At 41.3% G+C, this 23,379-nt stretch overlaps 1 protein-coding gene across 10 annotated transcripts in view; it reads right to left on the minus strand.

Moving 5' to 3' along the window:
* TNRC6B (trinucleotide repeat containing adaptor 6B) overlaps nt 1-23,379 on the minus strand; it is a 254,595-nt gene that overhangs the window by 63,261 nt on the left and 167,955 nt on the right. For 9 of the 10 annotated variants that reach the window (XM_043440505.1, XM_043440500.1, XM_043440504.1 and 6 more), the window contains 3 exons: nt 14,883-14,970; nt 10,142-10,163; nt 2,322-2,663 (listed from right to left, as the gene is read on the minus strand). In XM_043440505.1, coding sequence (XP_043296440.1) covers nt 2,322-2,663; nt 10,142-10,163; nt 14,883-14,970 — 452 coding nt within the window. Of the gene's footprint in view, nt 1-2,321; nt 2,664-10,141; nt 10,164-14,882; nt 14,971-15,880; nt 16,417-23,379 lie in introns of those variants that run through there. The other variant, XM_043440498.1, reaches the window with a different exon arrangement.

The following is a 23,379-nucleotide window of genomic DNA, read 5'->3' on the forward strand; positions in this document are numbered from 1 at the left end:
CTTCAGGTAAAGATTTCTTATACATACATACAATTTTTAACAGAGCTCAAAATCCAGGGCTCTCTATAAAGAAACATTGATCTTACAAATCTACTAATAGGATGGTATTATGTGGAATTCTCCCAAAATTCTGCATTATAATCTAAGAGACCATTCTCTCTCTGTTCCCAGAGTTCCAGGAACATAAACATGCACGTCTTGAGATTCAGAACCAGCCTCTGCACTAGCCTCGCTTCCAGTCGCCCCGAGTACACACCTGAAGAGGCACCTGGGGCAATGGGGGCTTGAATTGTAATGCTCTTGTCTGAGGAGGGAAAAAAGGCAACGAAGAATGTGGACAAAAAACCTCGAATAGCCAAAGTAATCTTGAGAAAGAAGAATGGAACTGGAGGAATCAACCTGCCTGACTTCAGACTCTACTACAAAGCCACAGTCATCAAGACAGTGTGGTACTGGCACAAAGACAGAAATATAGATCAATGGAACAGAATAGAAAGCCCAGAGATAAATCCACGAACCTATGGACACCTTATCTTCGACAAAGGAGGCAAGGATATACAATGGAAAAAAGACAACCTCTTTAACAAGTGGTGCTGGGAAAACTGGTCAACCACTTGTAAAAGAAATGAAACTAGAACACTTTCTAACACCATACACAAAAATAAACTCAAAATGGATTAAAGATCTAAATGTAAGACCAGAAACTATAAAACTCCTAGAGGAGAACATAGGCAAAACACTCTCCGACATAAATCACAGCAAGATCCTCTATGACCCACCTCCCTGAATATTGGAAATAAAAGCAAAAATAAACAAATGGGACCTAATGAAACTTAAAAGCTTTTGCACAACAAAGGAAACTATAAGCAAGGTCAAAAGACAGCCCTCAGATTGGGAGAAAATAATAGCAAATGAAGAAACAGACAAAGGATTAATCTCAAAAATATACAAGCAACTCCTGCAGCTCAATTCCAGAAAAATAAATGACCCAATCAAAAAATGGGCCAAAGAACTAAACAGACATTTCTCCAAAGAAGACATACAGATGGCTAACAAACACATGAAAAGATGCTCAACATCACTCATTATCAGAGAAATGCAAATCAAAACCACAATGAGGTACCATTACGCGCCAGTCAGGATGGCTGCTATCCAAAAGTCTACAAGCAATAAATGCTGGAGAGGGTGTGGAGAAAAGGGAACCCTCTTACACTGTTGGTGGGAATGCAAACTAGTACAGCCACTATGGAAAACAGTGTGGAGATTTCTCAAAAAATTGGAAATAGAACTGCCATATGACCCAACAATCCCACTTCTGGGCATACACACTGAGGAAACCAGATCTGAAAGAGACACGTGCACCCCAATGTTCATCGCAGCACTGTTTATAATAGCCAGGACATGGAAGCAACCTAGATGCCCATCAGCAGATGAATGGATAAGGAAGCTGTGGTACATATACACCATGGAATATTACTCAGCCGTTAAAAAGAATTCATTTGAATCAGTTCTAATGAGATGGATGAAACTGGAGCCCATTATACAGAGTGAAGTAAGCCAGAAAGATAAAGAACATTACAGCATACTAACACATATATATGGAATTTAGAAAGATGGTAACGATAACCCTATATGCAAAACAGAAAAAGAGACACAGAAGTACAGAACAGACTTTTGAACTCTGTGGGAGAAGGTGAGGGTGGGATGTTTCGAAAGAACAGCATGTATAATATCTATGGTGAAACAGATCACCAGCCCAGGTGGGATGCATGAGACAAGTGCTCGGGCCTGGTGCGCTAGGAAGACCCAGAGGATTCGGGTGGAGAGGGAGGTGGGAGGGGGGATCGGGATGGGGAATGCGTGTAACTCTATGGCTGGTTCATATCAATGTATGACAAAACCCACTGAAATGTTGTGAAGTAATTAGCCTCCAACTAATAAAAAAAATAAAATAAAATTGAGCTTCAAAAAAAAAAAAGAGCAGCAGGCCAAGAAGACACTCGCCAGACACTGAAACCCAGTTTCAGGAGAGAAATGCTGGTACACATCGCACACTGGGTTCCTGCTCCATCTTCCGAATAACCCCAAGAGTCTACAAGAATCGTTACCCACTCCAGTATTCTTGCCTGGAGAATCCCATGGACAGAGGAGCCTGACAGGTCACATGGGATCACAAAGAGTCGGACACAACTGAGTGACTAACACTAACTAACTCAGTCTATATAATCAACGGTTCTTGTGGACTTCAGACAGGCAACACATAGTGATGCGCTGGCTCCCTGCAACCCCGCCCCGGTCCCCCTCGCCCGAGGCGCGCTCACCTGGTGCGGTCCCACCCTCGCTCTGCAGCAGCGCTCCTGTCACTTGTGCGTTGTTGGGGTTTGCTCCAGGCGCCGTGGAGGGAGGAGGCCCCGCCCCGCCCCCGAGGAGCATGCAGGACGGTGGAGGGGGCTGCCCACGTTTCAGTAACACTTTGTGGTCCTGCTGGCAACGGAACCGGGGCGGCACCTCCCGAGGCATGTAGCGGGCGGCGCTGGGCGGCTGTCCGTTCGGCACTGCCACCCTTTTGGCATTGTTGCCACCATTGACTGGTGGCGATGGAGAGCTGCCAATTGGGCTGGCGGCCGTTGGTTGGCTTAAACTTGGTTTCGTCACTTCGGGCACTGAAAGAGAGAGATGGGGAAATAGCCTTTGAAATCCAGTGAATTTTTCTGAAGCTTATTTTTTCAAGAAAGTGTCCATGAGATAGGTTCCAATAAGACAATGCTCCTTTCATCCTACTCTGAGGGACATGGTGTTTCCAGATCCCCCAGCATCTTCAGTTTACTGGAGATAGCTAAGGGTGGAGAGTGATGGTGACAAGGATTCAAACACTGCGGTACCGTGGAATGACATTCCGTTAACTAAGGAAGAGAAGGAAGTAAGCACCATTCACTCCCCGAAATCAACAGTGGAGCCCCCTGAAGGGCTGCCTAGCAGGCCTAAGGGTGCACACAGACCCCAGGCAAAACCCCTGGGGCAAGGTTCAAGGCTCTCAGCCCAGCAGCTCTTTCTCTCCATCCACATTCTTAAAGAAACTTTACCCAAAGTCCCTGGAGCAGGTATGCTCAGCCCCCTTCATGTGCGCTCCTGGACCATGTTGTCCATCTCTGTGCGACTGAAAATACTGTTTATATTGAGATTCTCCATTTGTTGATCATTCTCCCCACTAGGTCAGAAGACCCTCAATGGCAGGAACCCATCTTTCACTTTTTTTTCTTAGGGCCTGGCACAAAGTATACCCCTAAAGGGAAACCAGGCTTACAGAATCCCAAGATCAATGTGGTTTTGGTTTCTACAGCCAGCTGAACTTAAAGACACTGCTTGGCATCCTGTGTAAACATTAGAAATGTTATAAATCTCTTTGCTTTTATTTAAAAAAAAATTAAGTGGCCCTTATGTGTATTTTTTCAACTATTCATTTAAAATAAAAATTTCAAAATGTAGATATTTTTCCTATTTAAATATTTAAGGTTTTCCCTCCCTTGTAAAATGGCAAACAGGAAGGATGGGAACATGTGAGATGACTATGAAGCTCTGCTGGACCCTTCTGGCTTCCCTTCCACCCAGTGGAGAAAGTTCTTCTGGACTGGCAAATCCCTCGCTTCATCCTACCAAAAGACTCCACCCTTTCCAGGAAAATTTACCTGGCAGCACACTGTGGCAGCAATACACAATCAATCACCGAGCCTGGGAATTCCGAGGACTCTGAGGCCAGAGTCCCTGAGCCCCAGAGCCATGCGAGCGCCAGCCCTGGGGGCAGTATTGCTCTGACTGCTGAAACCATGCTGGGTCAGCAGGCTGTTCACTAAACTGGCTTCTTTATGAGAGAGCTACATCATCAGAAATCAGGGGGCCCAATCTACACCCGCTGGACACTGGGGAGTACTATGAGTAACAGGAAGAAAAAAGAGCAGGAGCCTGAAGTAACTTCAAGGCTTAAACCCCTGGTCTAACCTTAGCCAATCATGAGGCAGTACTGTGCCTCCCAAGAAGGAAGAGAGGTGAGAGGATGAACAGATAAATAGATGTATTTCTCAAGAAAATAAATAGGTCATTGCTTAATACTGTGTTGACCCAAAAGTTCATTTGGGTTTTTCCATAACATCTTACAGAAAAACCTGAACTAACTTTGGGCTAACCCAGTATTATTAATATAGTGGATTTTGCATGACTTATAAAGACCAATGTATAAATGACTGACAAATGGATGAATACAGATGAATTATTTAATGATCCATTTTCTATCTGTGTCTGGAGGATTCCATAGCACACAGCATTTCCAGTCTCCTCTCCTCTTATTATGAGAATAAACAAGAAGCTGATGAAGGCTGGGGGAAATTCTTCCCAACTAGCTTTTAGGCCAGAAGGAATTATGCTTCTACAGGGCCACCCTTCTATAAAAAGACTAGAACCTCCACTTTAAAGTAACCAGGCTTGTCACTCATTTCCCTAAAATAGAATCAGACATGGTAAGAAGAGCCTATAGAGCTGAGATCTGAACATCAGTTGGATGAACTCTGAATCACTCATAGCACAGTGGAAGAAATCTGGTAGATATTATATACTGTATAAGATTCCCTGCAAAGCTCTCAGGGCATTTTCCCACCATCACATCAGAGGTACAATGGACCATAAGTAATGAAGTCATAATAAAATGGGACCACCTTTTGACTATCCTCCTTCCAACACAGTGCTCCCTCCTGGGAGATTAGTCATTCAAAACTCTAGGACACTGTCAGAAAAAGCCTGCCTGCAGTACATGTTAAGAGTGAACTGTTGCAGGGCTTGAGTGAGTGTTTACCCTGTTTTACCACACTCTAAGCACTAACTGCAGAGCAATGCAGGTGTTAAGCAGGATGCCCAACCCGACCTGCATCCCGAAGTCCAACATCAGAATCCCTGCAGGGATCATGGCATATTCCAGAGCATCAGGGGTAACCGAGCAGAGGGAAACTAGGATTAAGTCTGAATTACTTCTCAGGTCCTCTCTTTTCTCTTCTGAATCTTAATGGCTTGCAGCTTGTGGTACAAATATTTCTGAAGATGAGCTGCTCAAAATAAAGGCATAGTTTCTCATTTTCCAGAGAAAAGGTCTGTGGCTTAAACCTGATCTCTGCTTCAAAGGGGAATAAAGACACTGTGGAAAAAACTAGGTATCCTACTTTCTAATTTCCATTCATTTACCACTGAAAAGCATTTACTTCCTCTAATGATTGACTCTTTTCCCCTTCTCTTGTTGCCATTATTTTATACCAATCTCATCTTACAGTCTGAGCTTCTAATTGCCTCTACTTCTGAAAAACTTCAATAAGATGCTTTTTCAGATAAAAGTTTTCTTAAGAAAATTCTGAGATGGGCAGGACCAATAAACTATTTTCTCTAAATACCTTGATGGTATCAAACATTAAAAAACAAAACCAAAAAAACATCTTCCAGTAACGTTTTAAAAGTAATAGTTAAAATACAAACATGTTCTACAAAAGACATTATTTTAGACTGAAGAATTTCTTGGTGAATAATAATCAAGGCAATACAAAAATATCTCAAAGACTGATGACACACAGAGTGGCCGATGCAAGCTCAACACTGTTCAGCAACCTCTAAAGCACTGTCTCTGTTTCTTTACCTCTCACTCATTCCCCAAACTCAATGCACAATGGCTTTCGCCCAGATCATCTCACTGGAAGTTTCTCTCCTCATTAAATCATTAGTGATTTCGTTCCCAGTTTAATGGGAACTGGTTGAACCTGGGGGGTGGGGGTGGAGCCTGTCTTAAATATTAATAAATTAGACTAGCTGTTGTTTGTTGTTTTAGTCACTAAGTCATGTCCGACTCCTCTGTCCATGGAATTTCCCAGGCAAGAATACCGGGCTGGGTTGCCAATTCCTTCTCTAGGGGGTCTTTCCGACCCAAAGAATGAACCCCCATCTCCTACACTGGCAAGCAGATTCTTTACCACTGAGCCACCAGGGAAGCTGAAATTAGAGTAGACCCAAGGTTAGTACATGCAGCCATGAAATTAAGGCTCTTGCTCCTTGGAAGAAAAGCCATGACCAACCTAGACAGCATATTAAAAAGCAGAGACATTACCTTGCCAACAAAGGTCCGTCTAGTCAAAGCTATGGTTTTTCCTGTAGTCGTGTATGGATGTGAGAGTTGGACCATAAAGAAAGCTGAGTGCTGAAGAATTGATGCTTTTGAACTGTAGTGTTGGAGAAGACTCTTGAGAGTCCCTTGGACTGCAAGGAGATCCAACCAGTCCATCCTAAAGGAGATCAGTCGTGTATATTCATTGGAAGGACTGATGCTGAAGCTGAAACTCCAACAGTGTGGCCATCTGATGCGAAAAACTGACTCATTGGAAAAGACCCTGATGCTGAGAAAGATTGAAGGCAGGAGGAGAAGGGGACGATAGAGGATGAGATGGTTGGATGGCATAACTGACTTGATAGATATGAGTCTGAGTAAGCTCTAGGAGTTGGTGATGGACAGGGAAGCCTGGCGTGTTGCAGTCCATGGGGTTGCAAAGAGTTGGACGCAACTGAACTGAACTGAAGGTTATTACAATGAGCACCATGTAGTCACTGTAATAGGATTTCTGGAATAGACTCAAAGATAAGAGTTTTGGCCAGTGGAATAAAATGGTCCATCACCCCAGGTATGATGATGGGAAAAAATTGTTTTTTTGTTGTGTCCCAGTTGGGTGAAGATTATGAATTTGCTTTGTACAATAATATCTAAAAATTTTAATTTATACTGAGCCGGAAGTTTTCCCCTATTTCTTTGACTCACCAACAGACATTTACCAAGGAAATGCTAAGTGTCAGGCACCAAAGTCCCTCAAATCTTTGAAGTTATCAGAGCTTCCCCATGTGGAAAGCCTTTCCTTGGGGGTTAAACATTCCCTCCCCTCTTCCAGCGTCTAGCCCTCCCAGAGGGGACACAGGTTCCAATTCCTCGACCAATCTGGCCCGAACTCCTCAAGGTCCATCCAACAGAGGTCAATCTCTGTTCCTTTCCATAGAGCGGTGCCCATTACAGGAACTGCAAATCCCTGCCTAGATACTGTATTTCTAGTAATGTAGCTTAAAGCTGTATTTCTATAAGTCAGTTATTTCATACTGGTAACTTCTATTAAGCCAACTGTAACCCTAAGACCTAATACCTTCAACACTAGGTGGTTAAGTTCAAACCCTTCCATTACATAGTCTACGTCTTTAATCCTAATTGTATCCTTCATCCCTGTTAAATCTGGTCTATTACATCAATCCTACAAATGTCTCCAATTTCAAGACCAATACCCAATGAACGAGATCAGTTGCTACCTAAGTACCTTGCAGTATTTGTTACCTGAGCAGCAGGCCCAGCTCTAGCCCATGTCCATCACCTCTACTTGAAAGCCCATTCTGTTCTCTCTGAAATCCTCACCATTAAAAAAAAAAAAAAAAAAAAAGATGGAAGATAAGAAAATATACTCGGAATCTACTTTTCCTCCGAAATATGGACAAATCTTACTTTAGTCCTTTCTGTACAACCAGAGCCTTGACACCAACAGTCTTTTCTTTTTTTCTCATAGGGTCTGCTGGGGAAAGAGAGGTGGAGTCAGAGTTCAGGGGAGCCTGCCCAAGGAAGGCATCATCTTTGGGAAGAGGAACAGGACCCAGAAACATCAGCTGAGGGAAGAGGAGTGGGATTCAGGCAGACCCCTGGGAACAAAGATGAAGATATGGCTGTAAAATGGGATAAAAAAAGGTAAAAAGATCAGGGCCTCCCTCTTCTTATGGTCTAACACACCTCAGGGATAATTTTTATTTTTATTCTCTGGTTCTAACAATTAAATCCATTATGAGACTCAAAACGGGCGCTCCGCTCACTTCAGATTATTTTACTTTAATTTTTGAAGGGGAATATGGAAACTGTGCAACTGTACTCCATTTTATGGTAGGTATGAGAAAAACCCTAAACAGAGGAAAACTTTGGTAGAAGTAAAAAACAAAATTTAACTTTTAAGGCTTTGGCAGAGGAAAGAGGAATGTGATTCTAAGAACAGACCTGGTACAAATAAAAAAAGAAAAATCTAACGGATTTTCAGTTTTCCAACAGAAATACCACTTAACATACAGAGCAGCTTGTTTCAACAGCTGAACTGGTCCCTGGCTTCACAAGTATTAAAAATTGTGGCCAGGCCCAGGAACCCAATCACTGTGTTCCAGTAACCACAGAGTCTGGATTTTTTCAGGAAAAGGCCAATTTTCTCATCTGTTGTCCCCATAAGTCATCAAAAAGTCCTATAAAAACACTTATATGCCAAAATCCTTTCCTAGATAGTATGTTGGTTTAGAAAATATGGACACTGTTTCATGGATCAATAATAACTCTATTTCTATTGTAAAGTATAATTTATATTTCAAACAAGTAATTTACAGAGATACTTTCAAAATAATGCCTATTTCTGGGTTAGGAACTGACAAAGTATAAAGGGAGAACACTATTTTAACTAATTAAAATAATTACAACTAGTAAGTTTTGCTCAGTTTATTTTATAAATCAGTAAAAAGTTCTAGACTATTTTCTCCTTTGAAATGCCTTTCTGAGAACAGCATCGAAACATGTATATTATCTAGGGTGAAACAGATCAGGAGCCCAGGTTGGATGCATGAGACAAGTGCTCGGGCCTGGTGTACTGGGAAGACCCAGAGGGATCAGGTGGAGAGGGAGGAGGGAGGGGGGATCAGGATGGGGAATACATGTAAATCCATTGCTGATTCATGTCAATGTATGACAAAAACCACTACAATATTGTAAAGTAATTAGCCTCCAACTAATAAAAATAAATGTAAAAAAAAAAAAGGAAAAGAAATGCCTTTCTTTCCCTTTTATCTTTTTTTTTTTTTGGCAGCACCATGAGGTATGCACAATCTTATTTCTCCAACCAGGGATCGAACCTCTGTCCCCTGCAGGGGAAGCATGGAGTCCTAACCACTGGACCACCAGGGAATTCCCTAAAATGCCTTTCAATTAGAAACATATGGCAGTAATGTCTACTCATCTGAGAATCTGTTTTCCTGAACTAAGTTCCATAAGAAACTATTACTGCCTTTATTAGTCTTCCATCACTGTGTGACATGCTTAGTCCAACAAAACAGAACAATGAAGAAACCAGTCCTCAGTGAAGCTCTCATTAAGCCTGGTTTCTCTATGACCCTATCTTCCCCCAGGTTATCACAATTCCCTTCATCTAGGACAGTGGTTCTCAATCTGGGACATATACTGTGGTCATCTACAGAACTTCCCTAAGTATACCTCCTATGGCTGTGGCTTGGGACCATGAGGGTGTGGGAAGAGACCTCGGTTTGGGTGTTTTGACAACTCTATGCAGATAATTTGAGTGCGTATGCTAGCAGAGAACATCATATTCAGATGGGCGAGGATAGGAGCTACAACACTGGTCTCAAGGAATGATGCTTCTCGTCCTTAACGGGATTGACCAAAGTATGACCATCACAGACAAGACTGCATAGTCAAAAGTAACAGAGGAGAAAGAATTGAAAACATGCAGACCATTAGAGGTTGAGAATGACCTCAGGGATATCTGCTTCTGTTTACCACATATCACTATTTTGTAAGCGGTAAAGTACATTATCTTTTCAAAAAGCATATTTTAGGCTCTAGCTCAGAAGACAGTGTGACCATCCTAAATATAACACTCGTTTTCAGACTCAATGCCTGTCACGGATCAAGATGGCTAACAACTCTCTGCAGTTGCCATCTGTAAAGTAGGGGCCAGTGTGCTGCTTTTGTTATTGTTCCAAGAAAAATTCTGAAAAGATTCTGTTTAAAATCATGACCTCCTTACTTTCAAAATGGGGAATTACTCTATCTACTCTCCTGCCTCCTAAAAAAACACAAGGCCAACTAGAAACACTAGTATAAGTACTTTTAGGTTGTCATTACTGCTCTTCAGTAACTGCAGACAACCAACCTTAATTATTCTACACCCACCCTCATGCATCAAGTGGATTGGAGGCTGAGTCAGCAAGTGTAAAATCTCAACACAAAAGAGCACAAATCTAAAAAGGAAGAAAAAGAAAATTTTACCTTTGGTTTTTTGTTCCGTGACCTGCAAAATAAACAGACATAGGTAAATGAGACTTGCTTTCTAAACCAGTATTATAAGATTACTGTAATTCTGATACCTCAAATAATTCAAGCTGTCAGATACATAGGCAGAGCTAAAGCTCGGAAAAAGTCAGCTCAGATATCCTTCTAAAGACAATGGCCATATGTCTGGCTATAACTTACATGACCATCATTATGAAAGAGTCCAAAAATTAAGACAAAAAGCATTCACTCTTGATAAATAATGAGGTCCCTGCACTGGGGATAGTGTTTCCCATTCGACATCCAGAAAATGAAATGGATGAGGCCCAGAAACAAAATTAACCACAGATACAAAAGATACAAAAAGATTTCCCTGTGAGTATGGACCCAGACACCTGACTTCAAATCTAGAAAGCAAAGTTTAAGGTCCCATGCACAGAGGCATCAGAGATCACAGTAGGAAAGTTGGATTTAAAACCAAGCTCTGCCACTTCCTGTCTGTGTGATCTCAGTTTTCTATTTATCTGTTGAATGAGGATAATAAAAGTATCTCTCTGCAAAGGACTGCTGTAAAGATTAAGCCAGACAACCTACAGCAATGCTCAATAACTGTTTGCTATTATAATTATCAAAGTTTATAGAAAATAATGTGAAATAGAGCAATAAGGTTGAAATTATAATGTGGCTTCCCAGGTAGAGCAGTGGAAAAGAATCTGCCTGCCAATGCAGGAGACATAAAAGACGTGGATTTGATCCCTAGAATGGGAAGATCCCCTGGGGAAGGAAGTGGTAACCCACTCCATTCTTGACTGGGAAATCCCAGGGATAGAGGAGCCTGGCGGGCTACAGTCTGTGGGGTTGCAAAGGGTCAGACATGACTGAGTGACTGAGCATACAGACACAGATAAATTTGAACAAATATAGACTGCTTTGTTGAAAGTATTTCTTTATATAGTAATGAATACATTTCTGGAACTGATTAACCTAAAAGGTTGGACATGCTAAATATAATAATGGGTTTTGAGAGAGTTTGGAAATGATGACTAGGAGCCACATGGAAAACTCTTCTGCTATTAAGAGGGGAAAATAAAGGAGGGCATCTAATTATCCATGCCTTCTAATATTTAAACAAAACCACAAAAGGTCATGAATAAGACATTCCAAAGGAAATGTACCAGAATTCCAACAGGGGTTAAATCACATTATTGAGATCATGGGTTATTTTGACCCCCTGTTCCCAATTGCTAATCTTCAAAAAAAATTTTTTGTATTGGTTCTCCAACTTCTATAACCAAAATATTCATACAGAAAAGAAGAGGTCTGATTTATTTGTGGCTGGTAATCATACTAAGTTACTGCTCTGGATGTTCATGAAAACATGCTCATCTTCAGAAGGTCTGTCCTGTGGCTAACCAGCCCGCTTCAAAATGGATTCCAGCACACCACTGAATTAAAACAATCCATTTGGACGACCTCCTGGAGTGTTTCTTACATTCTTGCATTAAAAGACAAGCTAAATCAGCTGTACTGCATTTGTGCTAGGCAGCCTCTTAAAATGAATGTTTCCCAGTACTAATTGTTACAGAGGTCAGTTCTACTGTGTAATTTTTCTGTAACCCCACCTATCCAAGAATGAACTGATTTGCAACCACAGATCAACTCCTTACAGCAGTTTATACCACGGTAAATAAATACTTCTTAGAATGCCATTTGGAAGATAAGTTATTACTTATACTCAATGTCTTCCCTAGCTATAAGCAACAAATCCAACTAATGTCAAATGTGTCTTAAAATGTGGTTTCTTTTAAAAGTGTTGTCCTCCAAGACAGTGAAAAGCTGGAAGATCAAAGCATGGGTTCTGCTAACGCTAAACAATGATCCTTGAGCAGCATCAGCCAAATGAATGTGAGGCGAAATCCTTCTCAGACACCTCCTTCATAACTGGAAATCTAACACCGTTTACTCAAGGATGGTTCTAGAAAGAACAAACCGCCATAACCACTGAGAACAATGGGAAAGCAGCTCATGTTTAATTTCTATGTATAAATAATTTAATTTAGCTAAATAAAAGTCAGTTCTCCATGAACATTATGTTGCTAGCATTCATTCTTGACCATTTACTTATTAAACAAACACTTTTTGAGTAATGCTTTTGTCTTGGGCACTGTCTTAGTTACTGGAAATATAAATATGAATAAAACCTCGAGAAACTTACCAGTCTAATGGGGAAAACAGACACGAAGAGATGATTATAAAGCAATGGGGTAGGCTGTGAGAAAGATGTGGAAGCACTAAGAAGAGGCACCACACGTTCGCTGACTGAGTGAGTGTATGACCCTATTATAGGGCCACTGGCACATTCTCTACAATTCTTTGCAACATAGCACATTTTAAGCCTCTTAGTTGAGATGCTGTCTCTACAGTGAGGTTAAAAACCACTAAGACAGTCACATGGTGAGCTTTGTGCTTGCTCCTTAAAACTGCTAAATCAGAATCTAATTCTGAAATTATACAATGGTTCAGGATGGTAAAACAATATCAAAGGCCATGTGTCAAGCCTAGATCCTGTACCAGCCAATCTAGAACATTTTTGAACAAACGTGACCAAATTTTTATTGTTCCTAATTAACCATGTGAAATTTCATTTACAGTGATATTTCTCTTGGCCGTAACTTTTAAACCAGTTCTTAATGCAGATGCAAGCACACAGGGTAGACACTCCAGCTGTACGTACAAAATTCTCTGCACAAATAATCCCAATTCACTCTTGAATGAACTCACACCATCTTTTATTTTAAGTCATTTTTCTATTAGGGGGATCCACAACAAAAGTTTACAGATGCACATTATTATTAATCACTTCTAGCACTGGTATTTCAGGTTAAAAGACATTGTTATCTATGTGAAAAACAAAGATGAACTGTACACAAGGCCCAAAACAATCACTCTATTTGGCATTTTCCTGTTATCAGCCTTTGTTCAAGGTCCCCAGTGGACAGCTTATAACCATGCATTTCCACAGACTGCAAAATCCATTTCTTGTACCAATTCAGTAGATGAAATGGGAATGCCCTAAGGAAAGAAAGCCTCACTGAGTTTCTCTCTCCCATCACTCCCATGGGAAAGTCAGTACGTGTGGCTACAGGGGCAATGCCTCTGACATCCCAGAGCTGGTGGAGCCGCATATAACAACTTCAGTGACGTGGAAGGTGGCTGTGTCCACCAAGTATAAAAAAAGCCTCTGGGTTGTCATCTGACATTTTAATTCCGACTCTGTACCATCATTTTAGACAGTTTCAACAAGCTCAGATCAGAGCAGGTATCCTGACAGCATGAAGATGTGATGGTGAGCCCGCCACTATTAATAGAGCCAGAAACATAATTAAAAGCAGACAAAACCTTAAAGAGTGCAGTAGTCTATTACGGCACCAAACAATAATGAATATTCCTTTTAATTAAGCCTTGAAGATAAACTACATTTCACATGTTTAATGCAGCAGGGTCACATGCAATCTAAGTCAGAAAATATTTCCAGTATTGTGTCTTATGCCGGCACTCCTACGTGATTTCAATAATTCAGAGAACAGAATTAAGGGAAATGCTATCTAATGATGCAGGGGAAACTTGCAGTGTCCCTTGAGTTTGAATGCCTTGAGTCTGTTCTAAATCTAGAGTTGCCTCTGAACCCTGTTAACAGTTGTCCCCCTCCCTAAACCTAGTTTCAATAACCTGGCTCCATAGCAGGGACCCTCAAACCTGCCTCACAGTGAGGGTCATATAGTGGTAACAAGAATTGGAGGTGAAGTGATTCTGCCAGGCACTTTGCAAAGGCAGCAGAGCACCCCTGCCGAACCAGAGCCCATCAGATGAAGCTCTTGAAGCTGAAAGAGCAGTGAGGGCAGGTAGTCAGCTCAGACTATGGCCAGGGCAGAGGGGACAGGGCAGGAGGTCTAGCCACTCTCTGTTCCCCACAGCCCTGACAGTTGACATCTGTCAGTCCTATGTCTTTTTTCCTTTTAGCATCTCTTTCTCCCTAAACAAATGCCTCAAAGCCAAGCAATACTATCGCCTTCAGAGCACTAAGCAGGCCCACCAGATCCTCTTTTAATTTAAAATATATATATATTTATTTATTTGGCTGTGCCAGGTCTTAGTTGCAACATGTGGGATTTTTAGTTGTGGCATACAAACTCTTAGTTGTGGCATGTGGGACCTAGTTCCCTGACCAGGGATCCATTTTGCATTGGAAGCACAGAGTCTTAGCCACTGAACCACCAGGGAAGTTGCGCCCCCCCTCCCCCACCAGATCCTCTTTGAGGGAGATTTTTTTTTAATGGAATTATCAAAAAGCAGACTCATATAAAATGACATTATAGGTGGACCAGAAGGACAATATCAAGGCAAACTCACAAGTTTTGAAAAATCATTCCATAAACTTGCTTAAGAAAATGGAGATTAATTATGATACAAACAAGGAAACACAACAAGCATTTAAGTGTTGGTAACTCTCCTGCTTTTCTTGATATTACTTACTGTTGTTTTCAATAAAATCAGTTGCAGCATTAATTTAACATCTACTTTACGATCATCAATGAGGGTCTTTAACTTTCTCCCACTTTCAAATATCAAGTAAACTAATGCCTCAAGTAGCATTATTAAGATGTCAGGCACCCAAGCCAAGGCAACTCATTCTAGATATGCACCGGATGTAAAGACAGACTTAATTGATTAAACCCACCTTCTGAGTGGCTTCTTTTTTCTTTTTATCCTCTTTCTTCCTTTTCTTGTCTTCCATTAACTGTTCTTCCCTTTCTTGCTCCTTCTCTCTGTTAAAGTAATGTCATACCACAAGGTCAAACATCTACATTCACAGTCTATTTGTGCAGCAAAGTAAATGCTTATAGACGGTGTGCAAGGCGACAGACACTTCATCTCTGACCGAGCAGAACACAGTACTCCATTTAAGCTAGCAGGATACATAAAACCCATCGTATTTACTTATCCTCTTTATTTTGGTCTGTAACCCCTTTTACAACAGGACATCAAGTTTAGTTTTAAAGAAGTTCAGTAGAGGGAGTTTTTATAATATCCTTCTAAACACACACATACATGATTATTGTATTTCCACTAAGCAAAGAATGTAATTTGATTATATGACAACATTTAGTTTGCTTCTGACAGTACTCCTCACAAATAATGCAGAATATATGACTTCAGTTACAGTATACAGGTATTTATCATAATTTAGGTGTTTTCCCATGACATCTTCAGAGCAGTGAATATAAAACCCTATGTTCCAAATTCTGTATTTTTCTTCTACATTATTAACATTGTATGTTTTACATGTTTTCTACTTGTATTTTTAAGGCTGTATTGAAGGTTCTGTAAATCCATGTATTCCCTACTGGGTGACTTCACAGTTAGGATCATCAGGTTTTGCTCTCCTCAATTAAAATATAAAAATAATACATAAAAATAAATATTCTAGTTGGAGAAATATGTACCAAATCTTAAGAAACTAAAATCATGTAATTTGTCCTTCACATTTGAAAAATAACTGCAAAATGCAATAGTTACTGTATTACATAAAATATTCTTATATACAATCTAATATTCTAACATATATATAGAAAGTTGACGACTTCTACTTCTATGTATCAACTGGGAAAAACGCATAAACCACCACTGGCGTTAACGTCAAAACTCCCAGCTGGAAACCCCAGATGCCAAGCTTACTGAATTTCAGAGCTGGAAGAAGAGTTAGAGATCGAGCTCCCAGTTCCCAACAACTGAGGAGATGCCGTCCGCAATGCTTGTGGTTTTAGGGGACCCGACAGCGGATCCATGGTTTCATAGATATCACTTAGATAAAGGCTAGGTTGAAAGTCAAACAAAGAAAAGTGTTAAATGTCTGCAGACATGGCAAAAACCACAATGATGGTTCCTGAAGGACTCAAGTTTGGGGAGTGAAACTCGCTCAACCTACCCAGAAGGAACCAAGGGCCAGCACTAAGGCACACGCCCATGAACAGGTAGTGACACTTCATTTATAGAAAGTAAGAACTAAACAAACAAATGAAGTGTTTTACCTATATATCAAGTTTTCATTGGCTCTTTCTACATTCACAGATGCTGTCCTTTCTCCTATACTTCTGGGCATAAATACACAAAAGCCTAAAGTGCACAATTCACATTCCAACACAACGCCCATGTTGTTGCTGTCCTTGTTTAGTTGCTAAGTCGTGTCCAACTCTTTTACAACCCCATGGGCTGTAGCCCGCCAGGCACCTCTGTCCATGGGATTTCCCAGGCAAGAACACTGGAGTGGGTTGCCATTTCCTGCTCCTGGGGATCTTTCCGACCCAGGGATTGAACCTGCGTCTCCTGAACTGCAGGCAGATTTTTTTACCTCTGAGTCAACTGGGAAGCCAAACATCCATGACAACTTAAAAAATACAAAGAAGAGATTTTATTATAATTTCCTTAGGCTTAAGGCTGCTTTCATTGGAGTTGGATTATGTGTACATCAGCCTAAGTGTGAAGTTCTTGGTGAAAATCTACTTGCAGTTGTGTACTACTTTAAGAAAATGGATTTACGAAAATTGGCAAGATAGATGTTGACCATCTAAGGTAGGCTGGCTGCAGAACCTGTTATATTTGGCTCTTAGAACCTCTTGCTTCCTCTGGCTGCAAATGGAAGGAGAAGATGGGGTTCCTCATGACCCAGTTACTGTAACTTGATTTCCATATTTTAAAGTACAACTGACTACAGAAAAAGAGCAACCATAGCCTGAATGAGTATCTCCTGTTTAAATATTCAATGCTCTAAAAAGCATAATGTTGTAAAAGTTTATTTTAAAAAGGCAAGGTAAAACAAAGAAAAGCAGTTAGTCATTAATGAGACACATTCTTAAAAAAACTAACCTTTTCAAATATTTTTTCCTATAAACAGGTAATTCAGGGGGAGGGATTGAAACTTATGTTCACTACAAGCAGATTTATTTCCAAAACAAATATTTTTTGAAGCTTTCCAGGAGACAGACTGTGCTTTCACCCTGATCTTTTACTGTGTGTGTTGGTAGAATTGAGTCTTCTCTTTAAATCTCACTTTCTTAGGAAGAATTCATTTTCCCAAACCAAACCTGACTTAACCTTATCATTCACATAACAATGAATCAGAAAGTGTGGGGTTCACCTTTATTCTATCTCAATTGTGTTGTGTCTTGGCTGCACCTTAGCATCATTTGAAGAACTCTGAAATATCTCTATGCTGTGTCAGAGCCCAGCAGGGGTAAAGAGGGCACCCACCCATCTATGGTGGTAGTGATGAGAGATCAGTTACATGGGGGACTGACCAGTAACACATTAAGGATGGTAACAGTCAGGTTTCTCAGTATGGAAAAAAGGAGTTACCAAAATGGAAAAAGAAAACTCAAATGAACCCCGTGGAGTTGGATCAGTATTAGTTATTGGCATGAACTCATGATTTTTAATACATAGGGATAAACATAACAAAAAAAAGCAGATGTAACTTTATGTGTCTCTATGTGTATATTCCTTCATGTATGCAAATACGCATACTTATTTCCTAGCTATATCACTGAGAGGGCTTGGGAACAAGCAACATCCAAACATAGTAGCTATGAACATACCTCGAACCCAGATTATGGCTTCTAAATACCATCCTTCACTAAGAGAATCACTGTTTGTTTTTTTTTGGAGAAAGAACTAATTTGGGAGCTTGATGATGAAAAGCACAAAATGAGCTGCAATGCTTGTTTACCAACAAGCAAGAAAATCTTTGACAAATGATGAGACATGTCAAATGGTCACAAAAGCCTGAAGAGGGTCTTACAAGCTAAATCTGAGACAATATGACACTAAAAATAAGTAATGATAGTAACAGATTATAAGCCATTGTATAAGATAGGAAAACTGAGTCCATACAGAAAGAAATAAGTGAATACCTTGAAAATACCAAGGAATGTAACATTCATGTAATTTTAAAGCACCACACCATAAAACACTTATTAATTACAAAGGAGAAAATAATAATTACACAGAGGAGAAGCCTGGTGGCTAGCACCTTAGTTAAGTAATCCACATGAATATCATGTGGACACAATGAAATTGTGAGTAACCTGTCAGGAGACTCTGAGAACACAGCATTAATCCTATGATATGCGTAGCCTGAATATCATCACAAAGGAACATCAGACAGTCCCAAATTGGGAGACATTTTAGAAAATCATTGGTTTAAAATCTTCAAACATTTCAGGGTCACAAACACCAAGGAAAGATGGGGGAACTGTTCCAAATGGAAGGGGACTAAAGGGATACAACCACCAAATGCAAAGTGTGATCCTTCTGTTACCAAGGCCATACCAGGGCAAGTGTTAAACCTTGGGTAGGGGCCAAAGATTAAATGGTAGTAAACCATTACCAGAGGCAACATTCCAGAACAATCATATAGGAATCTACGGGTTTTTTTCCAAAGCCCCCACCCCAAGTGGTTCTAACATGTAGCTGGAGTTGAAAATCACTACTCTAAATTCTCGTGTTAAGCTTACCCTTAGCCAGATGCAAGTGTAAACACCGTAATCTAGAATAAATCTAGAATGGTAAAAAGCCAAAACTACTCTTAAAATGTCTAAGGTGAAGAAAGTACAACTATTTTCTTTTTTTTTTTTTAATAAACAACTACTAGTTTCAAGAAATATGTACAAGGGACTTGTTTTTGAGAAAGGCAGTATTTGAATAAAATGGGAGATTCTCAGTGTTCATCTGAGCTGAAGCAGAGCATGACTCCTGTCTGCAAGTTCAGGACACTAAAGAGCGACAATGCTGGCATTCCTAAAAACCTGCTGTTTCACACATTCGAAGTCTCCAAGACCTCACGGGGAAGTTCAGAGCCGGAATATCTAGATGACAATTCCCTAGAGCTGACATCCAAGGCCATTCACAGTGCAGGTGCTATTTCCACACTTCCCTCACCTACTGTGCATACCTGACGCAAAGAGCGTCCGCCTGTGTGTCGAGTCCTGGCGCAGTATCTGCCTGCTTCAGTGAAGCCTTCCCTGACCACTTCAGCTCCTGAGAAACTCACCCTCCTCTGTACGTCTCACCACCTCTGCCCTGCCTCTCGTCTGGCCCCGGGAATGACAGGCAGGGAAGAGGGTTCCACCTCACACGTGATGGTTAGAAAAGGCCTCTCTGATAAGGGGGCCTAAGCATGGAGACCCACCGAGGTGAGGGAGACGTGGCTGTCTGCGCCAGGATTCCAGGCAGAGGAACCAGCAAGCAGGAAGGAGTGATGCCGGAGTGTTTGGCAGGGAGGCTGGAGTAGAGGGGATAAGGGAGAAGCCGGTGGATGAGATCAGAGGGGTAGCAGGGCCCCGTGGAGCATCACCGCACTTCTCAAACTCACAGGGACACATCTGGGGACTGGTGTGCACACACACTGACACTTCCTCCACCTCTAATTCTGCCAATGAAAAGCCCATTTTTCCCCTCCCACTTTCAGAGCTGCTGCTCCTGTCCTCACAGGCACTGGCCTGCCCCGCTCAGAGCACTGGTCACGACAGGAAAGGAAGCCAAGTGGGCCTGCATTTGCTACAGTGAAGTCCCTGGACGTGCTGCCCTTCCTCTTCCTCTTATCACAGGCACCGAGCACAAACCCTAGGACGCACGAGGTCCTCCACTGAATGTTACCAAAGCTGCATGATGATAGAGCAAGCGACGCTTTTCTATCTTTTCAATGGGACATGGTTCAAAAGAAAAAGCCTCAATTAAATTTAATTAGTTAAGTGAAGTCACTCAGTAGTGTCTGACTCTTTGTGACCCCATGGACTGTAGCCTACCATGCTCCTCCTTCCATGGGATTTTCCAGGCACGGGTACTGGAGTGGCCTGCCATTTCCTACTCCAGAGCATCTTCCCGACCCAGGGAATTGAACCCGAGTCTCCCGCATTGTAGTCAGATGCTTTACCGTCTGAGCCATCAGGGAAGCCACTCAACAAACAGACATTGAGTTATTATTATGTGCCAGGCACTGATCTAGGCACTAGGGATATAACAGTGGCCTTGGGGGCTGATGATCTAGACAGAGACAGACAGACAGACGTACACAAACAACGTCACAAAGAAAATAAAGCTGAGAAAGGAGCTAGAGAGTGACCAAGACGGGAGGGGCAGGGAAGATGGTAGGCTACTTTACACAGATGTGCATTCATGGAAGACCTCTCTGAGGCAGTGAGAGATTGGAATGAAGGAAATTATCTGGGAGAAGAGTGACTGACCAGGCAGAGAGAACAGTAAGTTCAAAGATCCTGGCATGGGAAGGTGCTTGGTGTGAATTTGGGGTTTTATTTTTTGGGGGAGGGATACTCTTCTTCTTCCCTCCTCCCGCTGCACCCCTCCCCCACAGCAAAAACTCACACACACACTTCAGAGTTTTCTGTGCTTATTCTGTAACAGTCCCCACTCACACCAAAAAAAAAAAAAACAGGCATTCTGTTTCTTAAGAGCTTTCCTCTATTCTGTTCCTTTCATCTTTCCCTCCTTCCTATTTCAGTGCCTACTTGCCAAGCTCTGTGCTGGAGGCCAACAATTCCACAAGCAGTGCTGCTTGCCTTCCTGGCGCTCTCAGTTCAAATTTTATTGTGGCTGCGCCTGATTTTACTTGTGGCATGTGGGATCCAGTTCCCTGACCAGGGATGGAACCCAGGCCTCCAGCATTGGGAATGTGAAATCTTAGCCACTGGACCACCAGGAAGTCCCCCTCAGCTTAAATTTTTGAACAGCTGTGTCTCGTCTCACAACTCAGACAACTCTGCCCTCCATCTTTACCAGTCAGTATTCTGCTGTTGTTCAGTCATTAAGTCACATCTGACTCTTTGCGACCTCATGGACTGCAGCACGCCAGGTTTCCCTGTTCCTTACTATCTTTGCTCAAACTCATGTCCATCGAGTCGGTGATTACGAGGACTTTGGGGTGCCTTTGGCGTTTTGAAAGTACCAGAACCTTGGACAGGTGAATTCACAGCTTATGATAAGCCAGGTAAGAGATCAACCTCTTCCAAAAACTGGAATCACAGCCAGCGGTTCCTGAATTAATGCTCTCAAGCCCACTGAGCCTCAAGCATCAAGCAGACGCACGGCTGGCAACTTCATACTTTGAAAGCAGCATTCACCAATATACTGACCCGAGAGAAAAGAGTATCTGCCTTTTCTTTCAGGTATGAATAACTGGCTACAACACCGTCAACATCTGATGGCTTTCTGGTCAGTAAGTGCGGTGGCACCTCTGGTCCCAGATTATAACCACATATAATCAAGGCAGACAGACCCAAATGGATATAACAGATCCACCCAACAGGTGAAATGTGCCAGAAGCAAACCAACACTGTAAAAGAACAAGCTATCAATGACTCTGATGAATCACCAGGGATTATGGTAAGTGACAAAAGCCAATCCCAAAGGTTACATACTGTATGAATCTATTTATAGAACATTCCGAAATGACAAGTGGCTGTCAGGGGTTGCTGGGGGCTGAGGCAGGGTGATTATGAAAAAGAGTGACACCAGTGGTCCTTAAGGTGATGAGACTTCTGCCTCTTGATAGTGGTGATAGATAAGGAAAGCTACATGTAATAAAACTATAAAACTAAACACACATACACAAATAAGCACAGGTAAAACTGGGGAAATTAAACAAGATCAGTGAGTTGTATCAATCAGGATCTCGGCTGTGATACTAGACTATAGTTCCACCAGAAGAAACCATTGGCACAAACTGGGTGAAAGGTGCCTGGAATCTCAATGTGTTATTTCTAACAACCACATGTGAATCTACAATTATCTCAATAAAAATTTTAATGAAAAAAAAAAAAGAGCCTCAAATATGGATTCATCTTTTAGTTATCTGTTTAAAAGTTTTAAGGACTTCTATTTCAAACAAATATTTTAACAGTTTTTCATGAGTCACAGAAGAGTCAAAAAGAACTTTAGAAGTCATTGTGGTCCTGACGTTCAAAAAACATATTCCCCAAAATATGCTAAAATCTACACTTCTAATACGTTCAAATTAACTGTTACAGTTTTATCAATCGAGGTTCCTTGTGTCTTCAGTACATTAGGCATGTGATAAATATGACACCACAGGGTGTTTAAAATGTTCCTCTACCACGTGATCCATAGCATCACCCTTTTACTGAGGATGTTAGTGCTGTACCAGTAATAAAAGCTATTATTTCACTTTGCGGTGGAGGAGTACGTCAACTCAGCCAACATCAACTCCAAGCCCCTTCTGGCCTGTTTCCCAGACTCCTTTATAACTAGAGATTGAAATGTGACTTATGTTCTGCCAATAAGTTGCGCTTGTGCGTGACTTTACTGGGGAACTGACGGGGCACAGGGCACCCCTCTTTTCAGGGAGCAGACATGATGTGGTCCTGGAGCCGAAACCTCTAACAGTGGTTTCCTGAATGTATAGGAAGAGGAAAAAGTTCCCATGGGGCCCCCAGTCTGTGGTGTGATTCCCAAGGATCTGTGAGACAGCATCACCATTTAATAAACCGCTGGCAGCAGTGAGAGTAAGTTCCATTGTCTGACACTAGGAACTCTGTCCAACACAGATTTATATAAGCTTACCAAAGCACATCTAATATACGTGACTTGTATAGACAGCTACTTCCTTAAAAGACAAATGGTAATCCTGACAATTTATAAAACGTAAGAAAATAACTAGACACAAAACCATTAACAGTCATAACCGATTAAGGATTAATGATACCACACACATATTTGGAGTGAGGACAATTAACAAAAGGAGTGCAATGAAAAGAGTTAAGCAAAGTGCTCGAAGTATCCATTTAGAGTGTTTTTAATTAAAAATGCACACAGAAAGAGAGCATGTTGGAATAAATCCATTTCGGCAGAAGAAATTACATAGTAGGGTACTCCAAAGATCTGTGTTGGATTTGTTCTTAACGTTTTTTCATTTGTTGGATCTGACTGAGGGAATTTAATGGGATGCTAATGTAATTTGCACATGATATTAAATTAGTAGTCAAGGCCAAACAACACTGAAGCATCAAAATCATTTTAACACTGAATGGCTCATGGGAAGAAAATAGTAACATTAAACTAAGCAAAATAAAGGTAAATACATTTTTTACTAATTTAGAGGGATGCAGAAATTTCTCCTGCCCTGAGTTGCATCATGTAATACATGA

This window comes from Cervus canadensis, chromosome 21 (genome assembly GCF_019320065.1).
Source record: "Cervus canadensis isolate Bull #8, Minnesota chromosome 21, ASM1932006v1, whole genome shotgun sequence".
NCBI lineage: Eukaryota > Metazoa > Chordata > Mammalia > Artiodactyla > Cervidae > Cervus > Cervus canadensis.